The sequence below is a fragment of the Coptis chinensis genome, chromosome 6, assembly GCF_015680905.1.
Source record: "Coptis chinensis isolate HL-2020 chromosome 6, ASM1568090v1, whole genome shotgun sequence".
Lineage (NCBI taxonomy): Eukaryota > Viridiplantae > Streptophyta > Magnoliopsida > Ranunculales > Ranunculaceae > Coptis > Coptis chinensis.
This window is the reverse complement of record NC_141461.1, coordinates 99455325-99471958: the sequence shown is the minus strand read 5'-3', so window position 1 is coordinate 99471958 and position 16634 is coordinate 99455325. Positions and strand designations below refer to the sequence as shown.

The window sequence follows — 16634 nt, the reverse complement described above, 5'->3', positions numbered from 1 at the left end:
CCAGGGTGTATCCTGGGACCTTAGTCACCAGAATGCTGAGCGGGAGCGAGAGCGGAAGCGGGAGCGTAAGAGCGCCCAACTTGAGAAGCTCTATGTTTCAGAGCGCCTTGAGAGCGGCATATATAACATATAAATAATACAGAAAAAAAACAAAGTAGTAAAAAAAATTATTCAAACAAAGTAAAGCTTAGATATTCAAAATGAAAGGAAATATAGTTACAAAAAAAGAAAAAGAAAATAAACATATAATTTAATCTTAAAAGTGTGGATGGGCAGCACATTAGTTAAGGATGTCACGTTGTATATATGTTACCAATCAAAAGTAATTGTATTGAAACTTGAAAGGAAGTATCCAAAACCAGAAACCAAAACACAGTCCACTGAAACCAAACCACTTTCTAAACCATTCTTTTAGCTCAAACCATTTCTCAACCATTAAACAACTTCGTCTTCAATTTATTTATCAAATCATTCTATGAAAGGATTTAACGCAAAGTCATTCACAGTTTCAAGGCTTGAATTTTAGTTTTATGTGAAATCCATCTACCTTAAAATAATGGGGTTTAATGTTTTTTCTTTTTCCTTGGTAATCAACAAATTCTATTTCATTTCTTTCATCTTTTGTGTTGAATTCATCATTTCAAGACTGCATAGACATGTTTGTGGAGGAAATTTGACACGGTTTTGCACTAAAGTAGAGAGCACAGTTTTGCAAATTACGGAGCGCGATTTTCAAATTTAGAGAGCGCAGTTTTATGGAGGTTTTGCTCTTAGACCACGAGAACGCGGTTTGAGATCGAGAACGAGGGGGGTAGCGCGGTTTGTGTGAGTAAGCACGAGGAGCCCCACACACACACACACACACACACACATTTATATATACCCTTCGGGCTAGGTTATGGCTCCACGAGTCCTATATTTACTTAGCAATATTGGCATTTAGGCAAGATATGGTAGTAAAATTAAATGGATAGTGCAGAAATTTGACCCAATGGCATATGGTATATCCACAGTTAGTTTTTTTTTTTTTTGATGATCTTTGGGATTTTGCAGATCCCCATCTGTATTATAACCTCTCATAAATTTTAGTTACATCTTCCTCTATTATAGAACTTAGTCTATTACATAAAGGGGGTGTAAATACATGAGGTTGCAAAGGTTCTCCTAATGAAAGTTTTGCCAGATGATCTGCTGCTCGGTTTTCCTCTCTGTAAACATGAATTAAATTCACTTCATGAAGCCTTAGTAAGAGACTTTTAATTGTAGTTACAAGGTTCCAGCATGTCCATGGAGGTTGCTCTATTTCCTTTAGAATCTGTATTGCTCTCAAAAAATCTGAAGCTACTACCACCTTTGTGTAATCCTGAGTAATACACAAGCTAATCCCAATCTCGATAGCTTTCAATTCTTGAAACAAAATGGACTGGACATTTCCTCCAGTGAAAGCAAACATGACATGTCCATGCTCATCTCGAGCCATTCCACCATAGCCAACATGCTCTAGATTCATTGAACCATCACAGTTAAGTTTGACATAACCAGAAGGTGGAAAAAGCCATCTAACTTGCTGGATTGTAGTCTTTTTATACCTAAAATTCAGACCTATCCTATTAGCCAGAACTCTCTGTTTGATAGAATCTTGTATCTCCTCCACTTGTACTTCCAAGTATTGCTTCATATCTCTAAGCAACATTGAACTGATGACTATTGGACTCAAGGACACTCCATTAAATCTTCTATTGTTGCGTTCAGTCCATAAGTACCCAATAGTAGCACAAATATATAACTTGATTACTTCTGCCCATGGTGTTTTGCCTCAAACCATATTGATGAGATTGCACCACTCCTTGTTTGAATGTTCCACTTGCCGCCCCAATCCAATAGCAGCTTTTACCTTTGACCAAACCTATTTTGTATAGTTGCAGTTAAAGAATAAGTGTTTAGAGTTTTCACTGTTAGTTGTTTCACAGAAACAACATGAATAAGCCTGCAAAACTTTCTTATACACTAATCTATCTTGTGTTGGCAAACTTCCTGAGAAAAATTGCTAGCTTAGGCATTGAATGAGAATTTGGGCATCACCAATCTTCCCCAAACAAGATTAGACCAGATCCTTTTATTCCTTTTCCTTTTTAAAGAATTGTAGGCAGATTTGATAGAGAAATCACTTAAAGGGGTATCTGTCCACACCACTTGATCCTTAGCAAATTCAGAAAAGATGTCTACCTTTAGAATGCTATTTTTTATGTGTCCTTTAGGCAAGTCATGAACCAGAGCGTTCCATTTACCATCCTCAATAAGTTCACTGACCATAGCATTTTTAGGTAGATGAAGGATATGTTTTGCTTCACTGTTACATAGAAGAGGCTCCTTAAGACACCAAATATCATGCCAGAGCAAGGTATCATTACCTTTACTAATGATATATTTGATATAGAGTTGAGCATATTTTCTGCTTTTGAGGATAGATCGCCATGACCATGAGCAGTCTTGTGGTATATCCACAGTTATTGAGCAGTGATATTGACACTCACCACTTAGAGATTTTTTATTTTGTTGGACATATAAGAGTCTTCTTTATTTGTTGACTACACCCACACATTTAAAACAAAAAAAGTTTTTCCTTTTTTAAAGGCAATAAAAAGGGATTTTAGTGAAAATAAAAAGGGAGGGTTTCATGCTAAATTTCTTTTTTGTAATAATTGTAATAATTGTTTTTGTTTTTGGGGTCTGCCCAACACAATATAGGGTCCGGGAGTAACGAATACCAATATTTAATAGATTCCGGATATATACCCGGGTCCAAAATCTAGTATGTATCCTGTTATTGTGATAGAATCCATGCCCCCTGAAAGAGTCTAAGTTTGTTACAACAGTAAATAACTTCATCGATCGTCCATTAGTGCCTGAGTATTATAAAGTACGTGAACTCTTTCACACACTTCTTAAACAAGCAAGAACTGGCAGGAGCATTGAAGAAGAGCATATGACATGAACATCACACGGATTTGTGCACTTTCAATCTCCATCCTTCTCTTCTTCTCCATCTCTTCTTTGGCTGACATCCGTTCCACTGAGATTAGATCAGAGAACCAATCCCTGGTCTTCATTGATGCCTTTGGATTCAATGGAAGGGGGCGTATTCAACTCAACGTTTCTCACATCTCTATTTTGAACCCGAACAACCTCTATCTCTCTGAAATGGGATTATTCGGATTATTCCTCACTCCCAAATCATTTTTGTTTGTGGATGGATAGCACGAGTTACAGCAGATTCTGCTTGCAAAAGGAATCTCCACCACAGAAGATCTTCTTCATCTTGGATAAGCTCAATTTTACAGAAGGCAGGAGAAATATGTTCCTCGATGTTGAATTCTCTTATACTAATTTCTTCGAGTTCAGCCTCTACTTCAAGAACTGTCTATCACAGGTTCAAGTATCAATGGATATTCAATCTGCCATGTATAATGTGGATGCCAAAAGTGGTCGTCCGAACTATTTGACCTCAGGTAAAAATTATCTATTTGCCATTTATTTTGCACTGATAGCCATCTACCTTTCATTGTCTGCTGCATGGATCATAGCACTAGACAACAGGAGCTCAAGTCCAAGAAGGGTGTTTCGAATTCATTATGTCATGCTTGTTGTTTTGTTTGCAAGGCTATTGAGTTTTGCACTGGAACTGGTAAATTTATATCACATCAAGCACACAGGCTATGCACAGTGTTTCGTGGTTCTGTTGGTCAACATATTCGGCAGAGTTCCTCTATTCATTTTGGTGGCTCTGTTAGGTAGGGGTTGGTCGTTCTTGAGTTGCAAGTTTCAACGTTGGTCAAAAATTTTGTTGATCATTATTATCACTCTCCAACTCGCTTACAATATTGCGATGGTTTATTATGCCATCAGCTTAACCTGTGATGAATCATGGTGTCTGGATATTATCCCTCTTCACCGTTCTTTCGAATCTTTTAGCTTGATAGGTTTGGTTCTTCTTACCATATGGACAACAAGGCATCTGCTTCGGGCTGGGCAGGTTGAGGGGAAAGCTAAATTGAATTTTAAGAATGTAAAATTGCTCAGACGATTCTTTTATGCTATTTGCTTATACTGGCTAGCAAATTTTTTTCTCTCTTTCATTGAAGCTTTTGCCTTGTTGACTACTTACTCTTGGATGTCTATTGTGCTCGTGGAATAAAAAACACTTGCTTTGTATGTGTTCTTGGGGCGCAGGTTTTGGCCGGAGGTAGAACACCAAATCCCTAGGACTAATGATGATGAGGAAATAGCTTCTGCTGAAGCTCTCAAGGACGTAAGCACCTACGACCTCATGAGAGATTTTGGTCCTCGTTATATTGCCATTTGAGTTATTCACACTCCATATTGCTTATCAATTATTTTTAAGGTGTTGTTTGTTTTTTGACTTTTCAGCATTCAGAGCTTCTGAATCATAAGTTTTAAGCATTACGAGGTGTAAAAGTTGTTTCAGTGATCAGTAGCTAAAAGTGTCTTCAGCGTTCTGCGCCTAAGGTCACACTCCATATTGAAATTTTGACTTTTCAGCATTAAGAGCTTCTGAATCATAAGTTTTAAGCATTAGGAGGTGTAAAAGTTGTTTCAGTGATCAGTAGCTAAAAGTGTCTTCATTCAGCGCCTAAGGTCTCGCTGAATGCTGAAATTAGAGATGTTGAAGTACGGTTCCCTTTTTGCCCTCACATCTGTCTCTCCAACTTTGAATTGAAAAATCAAAGTTTTCTTCTATGTCCACCAATAGTCGACATGTATAATAACCTCGTCTCATATTTAAAACAACAAGAATTTTGGTATTACTCCTGCATTTTTGTTTTTTTTAGTAAAAATAAGAAAATAGAATAGATCTGAAACTAGTAATTAATTGAGAGAGAAAGAGAGAGTTCTCTGCAAAACCAGATCTAAAAGTTGAAGATGATAAACAAAGTTTTGATCCAGTAGGACTCAGGTAGTCAGGTGTATAAAAAAGATTGAAGCACTTTACAAACAAGGTTCACTTCGTAATTAAAAGTGCTAAGGGAAGGGACACTTTGCCGGCTTTCCTTTTTGCCTATTTTTTCTTAAAAAATCTTAGGATGTCAAGACGTAACATGGTTAAAGGTAAATATAATTAAGACACATCCTATTTTTCTATGCTTAATTATCACTTCTCATATACCATGCATATTGGAGTTCCTCAAACAATATTTCGATTTACTATTATTTTTAATTTTGTATATATTTGAATCAAGATTTTGATAAGAACAATAAAATCATTAAAAAAAGAGAATAGATGATAACAAGGGTAAAATGGTCCATAAGATTTATATTTAGTATTCAGAGTAACAAACATGTTTTTAGAGTTTTTAAGAGTTCAGCATTTAGCATTCAAAGAATCCAGCATTTAATATTCAGCATTTAGAGGCTAAAAAAACAAACGACCCCTTCTGAGAATTATCTTCGTTATGAAATCATCAATATTCATAGTTCCATTTCAAGCGGAAAAAACCTCAAATTTTCTAGAATAGTAGGTTAATAGGAACATGATATTATATATCTTTAAGTTTAAAACTTAATTGCTGCAGAATCTCTAATAGCCAAACCCTCTTGAATATGGTTGTCTATAAATCACCAAATAATTATTTTTTACTATATGAAGATCAAAGAAAAACAATGTCTACAAGTACATTCGTTCCAATCGAACGAGTAGAGACTTTGTTTTGCTAAGTCAGCAATATTAATTTTAATTTAAAAATAAAAAAGGAGGGAGGGGAATATACAAATAGACTGTGAAATCTAGGGAAGATACAGTAGCACTTCCGAATGTTCAGCATCGGGAAACTCCCGTTTTCTGACAATGAGGATTTCCTTCTATTAACTCAGTGGTCATAGCTGGTGCACTAGCTCCATGTCATACTTCCCCATCATCTGCTGCCATGTTCTTGCTGCAACAAGACTTGGAACTAGTATTTGGTGGAGAAACATTAGACCCTTTGCTTTAACTTCTTTTTGCTCAGTACTGGAGTGAATTCCCTTTGATCCTCTTCCCTGGCAGCCACAAGTCTTGAGTTCAGAGCTTCACGAGCAATCTGTAACTGAGCAGTTTCTACTATCTGAGTTCTTGAGCTACATTGCGTTTGTGGCACCATTTTTTGAGCACTCACGTCTAAATTACTACCGTACCTCTTGTGAGGTTATTGAGGAGAGGGAAATGGAGGAAGATGGCACGATTTCTCCTTAGAGATGAAACCGTTTGTCAGAATATGTATGAAAATAAAAAGGAGCAAAAGAATATTGAGTTGGAACAAGAACTGGGATGAAGATCGGATACATACAAGTGGTGTTGCACGCAATATCAAAATTGAAAATGAAGAGGTAAGACCCAAGAAAAGCATGAAAGCTGAGTCTCTTTTGATACGCCGTATCCAGTTTGACAGATTACATGATCCCAGTGTTTCTTGTTGACCCCAGTGCACTTGTAAAAGTATCTCCTACATTTGTTCTGTTTTTCGATCTGTTCTTTCATTTTATACTGAAGATTCCAGCTTCACTTCCCTATAGGTATGGCGATAAATCTAGCTAGGATATCTGATCTAGTGAAGACATTGAAAAGGTAAACAAAGAAGAGTTTGTTATATGTACCGAAGAGTAAAATATTTGAGCAAGTTTGGAGGAAGATAGAAGGGGAGCAATGTAAACCTGCTGGAGAGGTGAAACTGAATAATTCATCTTTTAGTCTATAATTTAGTTTCTTTCCGTGTAGTGTTTTCCATAATTGAATTTCTTTCGTTTCTTTTGTTATCTTAATCTTGCTTGACAAGCTATGTTCCTATAATTATTTGTAAAGTGCACCAAAAAGTAAAAGAGGCAATTAAAGAAGAAGCAACACTCCAGGAGCACTCAACGGACACTGCTGGAGAAGAAGCACTACTTAAAGAGAACTCCCAGATAGATGAACAGGTGTTGAAAGAGCATAAAGAAAACGTCATTTGAACTTTGAAGAAAAGAAATTTAAATATATGTATAGTCTACACCAGATCTACTGTTAATTTGCATCATACCTCTCTGTTATGTTTTATTACTATCAGTTTGAAACTTTATCTGGTGGAATGCAGGTATTTGAGGGTCTTACGGTGGATGGAGCTAACAAGGAGATAGAAGAGGACATCTTAGGAGAAAAGAACGTGTTTGAGGATCAGTCCGCAGTCTACATTGGAGAAACCACAGCTTAAGAGAGCTATAAGGGAGATGAAAAAGAAGGATAAGAAATCTGAAGAAGAGGTCAGTGACAAGATATAGTGGGGAGCTCAATCTCTGACTGTATCACTCGAATATGTTCTAGACTACCATTTTATTGTTTTTTCCCTGTTAGTCTCTCTTGTATCCTGTCCCTAAAGTTATACCTTCATTTGTTATACGTACTAAATTTCTCTGGGACTTGAGACGTGCGACCAAAGCAAGTGAGGATAGTAATCATAGTACTACACACACCTGCATAGTCTATCTTGTATCCTGTTTATAAAGTTACAAGAATTCTCTTAAACGGATTATCTGTTTACGGACATATTATATAGTGTCTTGACGCATCTTATTTAGTGTCTTGCCCATGACCATGTAATAAGTGTAAATGAAAAAGTTGTTCAAGACACTATATAAACTGTTCAAGACACTAAACAAGTTGTCCAAGACACTATGTCCCCGTTGAAGAGAAGGCCTGTATAAAGTTATATCTTAATTTGTTATACTAGATATCTTTGGGACTTGAGATGTGCGACCAATGCAAGTGAGGGTATTAATACACATACCGTACCATAGAAGGTTGCTGATGCTAGCGTTACCAACTACACAGAGTTCATGGGAGAAAAGAAGGTCATAGAACCTGCCTCAAGAAACAGACCACAAGCAGACCACCATTATCTAGAACCTGCCTCTCTTGCAATGGTTCAGAAAAATTAAGCTTACAGGAAGGAAGCAGAGGGTGGGAAGCTGGTTGATGCTTGCCATCTTAATTACTTCTTAACAAATATCACCAACAACCAAAGCTAATGGCGCAAGCTCAGAGGGTCTAGATGGCGAGGAATGAAAAGTACTAAAAACAGAAACTATTCTAATGTAAGGTATAAATAACGAAATAGTAACCACTGCCATGTATCAACACTTGATTTTTAGGTGCTTATCCGATGAAGTCGTTTACAAAACTTGAAGTAAATCTACCTAATCATCATATAACAAACAGAGTCAAATTCTTAAGAAATTCATACTACAGCTTCATTCTGACTCAACATGTCTTATACTCAACATCTGTAACTAGTAAAGAGGGAAGTGAAGTGGTTGTTGCAACTGACCTAGAGTAAAAGGGTTTCTAATATTATGTATTATCTGGTCAAATACACAAATAACACAACTGTCAGAGCCTCTATATCCTTTTTTGCTTACTGATGTTATGCTAGGAATGAAATATTTTGGGCACTCTTCTTCCAGCGGATGACTCCATATGTTGTTAGCATCAGAACTGTGGAAAAGATAAGAAATGATAGAAACAATATCCACATATGCTTCCACTTTCCTTCAGAAGCGTACAAGCTAGATATTGTTGTCATAGCAGTCGCAATGAATCCAAAACCTTTGACAATACTATGCACTAGAGTTGATCCTATTAGTATCGCCAGTATCGAAAGAGTTCCAATCGCCATCCCAACAATTCTAGCATGCCATCCTCCTTTTAGAACTTTTGGATACTTGGGTGTAGAGGATTGCTACACCAAGGTTTAGTCCATAATCCAATATATGTTTGGCCACATAGATGGATATAGGGGGTGCGAGTGGGGTGCGGTCCCACCCCCTAAGATTAGAAAAACTCCACTACCACATAACTAATTGCCTAGAAAATTCTTCAAACCATAAAGACTCGCACCTCCAATTTTTTTAGCAAACTTCCACTACCGCACCCCCAAACTTTTCACAACTATAGTAAGAATATTATCAACAAAAAAAATAGTATAAAAAAAAATAACAAAAAACATTCCAATAAACCAACTTTTTTACTACTTCTCTTTTTTCCGTTACAAAATTATCATTTATCATTTATTTAAAATTCAAAACCATTAAAGATGGACAAATGTGTCTTTGAATATTTGATGGGTTGATGAGATTAAAACAAATAGCCAAAAGCCCAAAGCCCAACCAGTCAGTTTGTATAATTCTAATCACCCATAACAAACTCGTATGCTCTCTTTCCTTTCTTTCACTCTCAATTCTTAAACAAACGGTCAGACCTCAACCAAAAAACACACACACACACACACACACAAATTCATAAAGGACTTGCGGCACAATGCAGCTTGTTGCACGCTTGTCCCAATTATTTGTAAAAATTATTATCACTATTGTATGTGCCACCATATATGCACCCCCATAAACAATCGGCGTTGGGTTGGGTACCGTTATAGCGCCACCCACCACCATGTGCGCTGCCCAAAATCATGGCGTGCCAACGCCGCCCAAAATTATGGCGTGCCGCCGCCCAATTTTATGGCGTGCCTGCCTGCCCAATTTTATGGCGCGCCAGCCTGCCCAATTTTATGGCGCGCCAGCCTGCCCAATTTTATGGCGTGCCTCCCTGCCCAATTTTATGGCGTGCCTGTCTGCCCAAAATTATGGCTAAGCTAGATATAGCAGTTTCATATTTAGAAAATATATTTGGCAAGATACGCTTCCATATTAGAACTTTACATAATTACATAAGATTATGTAGCAATAAAGGAAATAATATTTATCATGATTATCCTATAAATACCCCATTCCTCTGAAACAAAGAACTACGTTCATTTGAGAGACTTGATTCCAGAGAACGATTTGGATACGTAGGCAGCCATTGAAGGTACAGTCTCAACAGTTCATTGCTACAACCTCCCTTACGAAACCATTGGTGTGTTTGGGCGAGTTTCTACCCAAACATAATTGGCGCCGTCTGTGGTTCTTACTAACGAACTCTCGTCCACGTTCTGTTTTCCAAGATCCGGTAATGGCAAAAACAACAAGATCTCAAGTGAGCAAGAACGCAAGATTACAACAAGAAGAAGAAAACAACTTACCCAATCCCGAAGTTCTGACTAATCAGACCTTGATGAATCAATCGGCCGCCCGGATCTACAAGCTCGGCCTTCACACCTCCAGTGCCACGACAACGCTAGATCTAGGCGTTATTACCCACTTCAAGCTCCAATAACTCATTCTCAAGATCTAGAGGCAAGCAAAGCGGACTCGAGAGAATATGGGGATAGGAGATGAAGATGTGCCTTTAGAAGTGTTATACGAGGTTCAAGAGAGAAAGAACATAGCAACTACTTGCGTATAACTAGACAAAGGGAAGCAAGTACAAAGGGATGACGCCGATGCTGCATCTTCCACACCGGCAAGAGCCCCCAGATCTGGTGAACAACGGAGTGTATTCAACCGACTACAATCTAAATACGGTACATCCCATCCATTGGAGCTGTCCCCCGAAAGCATCATCGAAATCACTCAAGGTCAAGCGGACATTCATCCCATTCAAGAAGGCGATCTAGATCTCAAAATACCAACAACAATAGGCGTAGCAGTGGTCAGAACATGACAAGATCATTGAAGGTTGATCATAGCGCATCAGAAAGGTGGATAACATCCACCATAAGACGCAATGCTGGACTCCAAGATCAGGACCTCAGAGACGAATTGCAACATGACCTTAGACATGGTTTGAATGCAGCAAACCGATACAGACAGGTTAACAGAGGTCAGCCCAGAGTACGACGACACCAAAGAAGCAGCTCCCCCGCCGACAAATTTAAACCCTTTTATCGGCATAGGTCTCGCAGCCCAAGGAACCAACCAAGTATAGAAACAATCAATAGTTGGGGGCGACAACACCATGAGATGCAACGTAGTGAACGTACTCCTCAAATCGGAAATCTAGAAGTCATAGGAGCACCATTCACGGAACAACAAATCAAAGACATTGTCAAGAAAACAATAACCAATGTGGGTGTCGCTGACGCACGATGGAAAGACCTTGCAGTGAATGAAGATGTCGTCGGGAGATTTTCTCTAAAGATACAAAATGCAGAGCATCAGGAAGGATTCAAACAACCAGACCTTCCTATGTTCAAAGAAGCAGGAGGTGACCCGAACGATCATGTTATGGAATTTAAAAGTAGGCTAATTCTCTGGCGCAGAGATGACCCCCTCTTATGCAAACTTTTTCCGTCTACATTAAAAGGAGAAGCTCTACGTTGGCTTTCCAAATTTTTTCACCGATCTATCGCGTCATTCCAAGAATTAGCAAACCAGGTTCACGATCGGTTTAAGCATAATTGACACGCTAAGGATGTTAACATCTTACTAAACACGAAGCAACAAAGGATGAAGCAATCGCAAAGTTCGTAATTGCTTTAAGTGCAAGCAGAAGTCACCGATGTCCCTGACGTAATGATCATTCATGCATTCAAAGAAGGAGTCCATTTCGATAAAAATGGAATCTACAACTCCCTTGTACGGGACCCCCCACAATCAAAGTCTGATTTGTTTGCACGAACGCAACAGTTCATTAACGTGGAGGAAGATGTTAGATCAAAAGCCTCCAGAGATAAAGACTTTCGGAGTAAAGACGCAAACGAAGTTAAAGGCAAACAGAAGCAAAACATATCGGAGGGACAACAACAAAAATCAGAATACAAAAAGGTTAACACAGTTCGTGAGGAAATGAAGCTTACTCCATTAAATGCCAAGTATGATGCGATATATGAGAAGATCAAGGGACGCAACTTACTTTTTCCTCCGCTTACCCGAACACACACTAAGTCTAAACGCGGACAAAAATCTTTGGTGTCACTTCCACAATGATTTTGGTCATGAAACGTAAGAGTGCAGATCCCTCAAGGGAAAAATACGAGACTAGTCGACAAGGGACAATTAGACGAAGTTTTGCTTTCAAAAACGGTGAAGCAAAATTTAGCAATGATCGCCACAATGTCATACTAGTTTGTCATGCCAAAATCAATGACATTTCACGAAAGCAAGGCAAAAGTGTGAACAACGAGCTAAGTTCGGTTTCTTGCGTGAATTTTATCACGTGAATAACATTGATTTTGTTGAAGGAATTCGCTTCGTAAACTACGAGCCCGGTCCCCTATGTTTTAGTGATAGAGATCTAATTGGCGTCCATCATCCTCATTATGATGCTGTCGTCATCTCAGCTTTCGTTGGATTATGGCGAGTACAGCGCATCATGATAGATACTGGAAGTTCTGTCAGCGTCGTTTTTGCAGGTTGCTACAAGAACATGCAGCTATCAGAAAATTTAATTATTGCAGAAAATAATCCAATCATTGGGTTTGACGGATCAGCAACAACCCCAGTAGGAAGAGTCTCTTTACCAGTCACGCTAATGGACAAGTCAATCGACATTGAATTCCTTCTGATGAATTGCAAATCCCCTTACAACGCAATCCTAGGAAGGGACTCCTCCACAAAGATGGGCGCATAGTCTCTACATTTCACCAAAAGAAAGTTCCCATCTCTTGACAAAATTTGTAAGGTGCGCGGCGACCAGATGGCTTCCCACAGCTGTCACGAAAAGGTCTTGGAGGAATATCGTCAGTCGGATATGCGGGGAAATACAATTCTCGATGTCGCAGCAAGTGTCTAAATCGAATCAGTCCCACACGATTTTACACCGCTAGTTCAAGAAATGAAGGACCGCCGACCATAGACCGCCTCTTAGAAGTTCGGGATTGGGAATTTAGGGCGAGAAACAACTTTCATATCGGCAGAACCGACGGAAAATGAACAAAAGGAAATGGTAGCACTCCTCGAAAAGAACAAAAGATTTTTGCTTGGTCACGAACGATGCCGAATTAGCTCGGTTGCATGCCACACACTTGACATTGATCCTACCATCAAGCCGGTCTTGGCGTAAGCCCCAGCGCATGGCCCCGTAAAGAAAACTCAAAGTTAGAGAGGAAATTGATCGGTTACTCTCAACTAAGTTTATACGCCAATTTCATATCCGCAGTGGTTGTCTAATGTGGTTGCAAAGCATCCAAGAAAGATGGTAAAATGAGAGTGTGCATTGATTTCACCAACCTTAACAAAGCTTGCCCGATTCATCCCTACCCTCTCCCACCTAATATCGGAATTAGTGGATGCCACGCCCGGCTACCCACGATTATCATTTATGGATGCATATTCGATACCACCGATCCCCATTAGCTGTGAAGGACCAAGAAGCAATCGCATTCATAACCCACCAAGGGATTTTTGTTACCAAGTTATGCCTTTCGGTTTTAAAAATGCGGGGGGCTACGCATCGTGAGGATGATCGACACCATATTCGAGATATGTTGGGCAAGACAATGGAAGCTTATATTGATGACATGGTTGTAAAATCCAAACACAGTGGAGATCATAATTCGACTTACAATCGGTTTTGACCGAATCGATGAATTCAACATGCGGCTAAATCCTTTGAAATGTGCTTTCGACCGGTATCGTGGAAATTTCTAGGGTATTTGATGACTCGCGTCGAGGCATCGGCTAAACCGCAAACAGATCCGATCCATTCAAGCCATGCCCTCTCCAAAACAAAAAGGAGATTCAACAACTCACGTATGCTTTAGCAAAGACTAAATCGCTTCATCTCTAAATACTCGACCGTGTCGCCCCTTTCTTCGGCGTTAAAAGACTTAGCAAGGTGGAATGACGATTGTGAAAATGCCTTTCAATCAATCAAGAACTACCTGGTCTCACCACCAATCTTGGCCAGCCCAGCTACAGGGCAACCTGTTGGAGCTTACTTGGCCGCTACAGATACTGCAGTAAGTGCAGTCCTGTTCATCGATGGAGAAGACGGTCGTCCGATCTTCTTCATTAGTAAAACACTAACGGGGGCGGAAAGTAGATATTCGAGAATTGAAAAAATTGCTCTAGCGTTGGTTCATGCTGCCAGACGCCTCAAGCCGTATTTCCAAGGAAGACTGGTCAAAGTATACACGGAATATCCTCTACGCAGAAGTTTTCCCGGCGCCCGTGAATCAAGTAGACTCGCTGAATGGGACATCTACTTAAGTGCTTATAGCATCAATTTCAACCTCGCGTTTGAGAAAAGGGTCATGCACTTGCATCCCTAATGGCAGATTTCCCCATCGATGATTTAGTCCCCCGGGTCAACCAAGACAACAGTATCTATAGTGAAACGGCTATAGTTGGGGGCGAGGAAGCCCCGCCAAAGCATACTGACCCTTCATCCGATTCATGGATTGTTTACACGGATGGCTCACACAACAAATCTGGCTCTGGATTAGGATGTGTTTTTATCAAGCCAGATAAATCAACCATTGAGCGCTCAGTTCGTTTTGGGTTCAAGGCCTCCAACAATGTAGCAGAATATGAAGCTGTCATGTACGCAATGCGCACAGCTTTGGACTTAGGAGTTCAAAAAATACAAATTTTCACTGACTCACGGTTTGGTGGCGGATACCCTCCGGCTCCTTTGAAGCCCGAGACGATAAAATGGCAGCATACCTAGATCTAATTCACAGACTTGCTCACCAGTTTGAAACCATCCAAATTATACAAAGGCCTCGGAATGATGTTCGACATGCAGACGCCTTAGCATATCTATCCGCAGCAGTAGACATTGATGGACCAAGACAAGTTAACGTTGATTTCCAGCAAGACCCGAGCATTGACCTGTCCTTAGAACAACTCGCAGACATCTACATCAATGCGTGTTGCTTTTTCAGTATTGATAGGGAACATCTACCATTAGACATTAATATTGTCAATACGCGGAAAAGGAAGTATGATATTCCCCTACAAGACAAGCCTAGCGAAGACACTTCCCAGAAAGATAGAAACATGATTCTTCAAAAAATGATGCGGACTCGCCAGATACCCGAAAAGTAACAATCAAGGTGACGAATTTAAATTGCGTAAGAGCCCGACAACTTCACTTACCCAAACGTCATGGCAGACATCGACGATTGGCGCACACCGGTCATTGCATTTCTACGCAATGGCATAGTCCCTTCAGAGCCCAAGATCGCGGATAGCGTCAAAAGAGACGCATGGAAGTTTATACTCGTATCTTCATCCACAGGAACTCTGCAATTATATAGGAAAGGTAATTCATTGTCTCCTATGCTGAGGTGTCTCACAACACAGGAAGGAGTAGCCGCGGCTACAAGAAATCCATGCAGGGATATGCGAAATCACTTCGGGTGGTCGGTTTGGCTCATAAGGCAATGACGCAAGGATATTGGTGGCCTCATATGCAATTGGATGCAAAAACATTTCTCGGACATGTATTCCTTTGTCGAAACATTATCATTTGGGTACTCTTCCAAACCAATCGAGCTACACCCGATTTTCACCATGGCCATTTGCAAAATGGGGTTTAGACATCATTGGGCCCCTACCTAGAGCTCCGTGGAATGTGCTTTTACTCATAGCTACTGACATTACTTTACCAAGTGGGCGTATACAACCATTGGTGCACATACAAGCTTCGGACGTCAAACGGTTCCTATGGAAGGATATAATTTGCCGATTCGGTATTCCCGCTGAGTTAATATCAGACAATGGAAAGCAATTTGATGCAGAAGAAATACACAGGCTTTGTGCTAGTCTCCATATTCAACACAATTTTTCTGCACCCTATCACCCCCAAGCAAATGGGCAAGCCGAAGCGACAAATAAATCTATCTTAGCAATCCTCAAACGTCGACTCGAACATGCTAAAGGCAAGTGGACAAGGGAGTTACCAGCCGTTCTATGGGCATATAGAACAACTCCAAAGCGTTCGACAGGAATGTCACCATTTAACCTGGCTTATGGAGCAGAAGCGGTATTACCCACGGAAATTTTTGTTGGGACAACCCGCACCGCTGCCTTAAACGATGGCAATAATGATGAATTACTAGCTCATTCAAAGGCCAATCTAGATGAAGTGCGCGAGGACAGTATTGCTCGTCTCCTCCATTACCAAGCTGTGATGAAGAAGCAATATGACAAGAAGCTTCGCTTGAAAGTTTTTCATCCGGGCGATTGGGTTTTGTGTAGACAATCAAAGATCATTGATGCAGGGAAGCTAGGCGAAAACTGGGAAGGACCTCTAATCATTGACCGCACTGCTTCTAAGGGAGCATATTTCCTTCGCACAATTTCGGGAACCCCTCTCCCGAAACCATGGAATGCGCTCCATCTTAGGCGGTTTTATCGTTAAATTTGTTTCCCATAAGTTCAAATTGCATTGGTAGCTTAATTGACAGCTCCTCAGTACTTGTCCATGAGACAAACTAGCTATGTTGTTTCAGATTTCAAATCATCAATAAAGTCCATTCTTCCACATTTGACTTCTTTACTTTCATTCAGCAAGGCAAACATAGTGTATGTCGATTACTCTAGTTCACCACCACTACAAGAGTTTAGGTGAGATTAGTATTTAACCTATACAAATTCAAAGTCGTGGAGTTTGCGCTTTGCAACACCTTTTACTCCACGATCAAAAGTCGTGGAGTTTGCGTTTTGCAATACCTTACTCAAACGCGTCAAAAAGTCGTGGAGTTTGCATTTGCAACACCTTACTCCAC

The 16634-nt window shown here is 39.9% G+C and overlaps 2 protein-coding genes and 1 long non-coding RNA gene across 4 annotated transcripts; 2 read left to right on the top strand and 1 right to left on the bottom strand.

Annotated features, from left to right (window-relative positions):
• Window positions 1–1066: 1066 nt before the first annotated feature.
• Window positions 1067–1678, bottom strand: LOC147496080 (uncharacterized). The gene has a single exon (XM_086568524.1). It carries the CDS (start codon window positions 1676–1678, stop codon window positions 1067–1069), a length of 612 nt encoding a protein of 203 aa, XP_086424650.1.
• A 4085-nt stretch (window positions 1679–5763) lies between these two features.
• LOC147496079 (uncharacterized) lies at window positions 5764–7445 on the top strand. Of its 2 annotated transcripts, XR_015197950.1 has the most exons (3): window positions 5764–6381; window positions 6568–7027; window positions 7122–7445. It is a non-coding gene; the product is annotated as an uncharacterized LOC147496079 (long non-coding RNA). The 2 variants fall into 2 exon arrangements; XR_015197949.1 differs by having other exon boundaries at window positions 6568–7445.
• An 8408-nt stretch (window positions 7446–15853) lies between these two features.
• LOC147496078 (uncharacterized) lies at window positions 15854–16267 on the top strand. The gene has a single exon (XM_086568523.1). The coding sequence runs from the start codon at window positions 15854–15856 to the stop codon at window positions 16265–16267; it is 414 nt and encodes a 137-aa protein (XP_086424649.1).
• The last annotated feature ends 367 nt before the right edge of the window (window positions 16268–16634 follow it).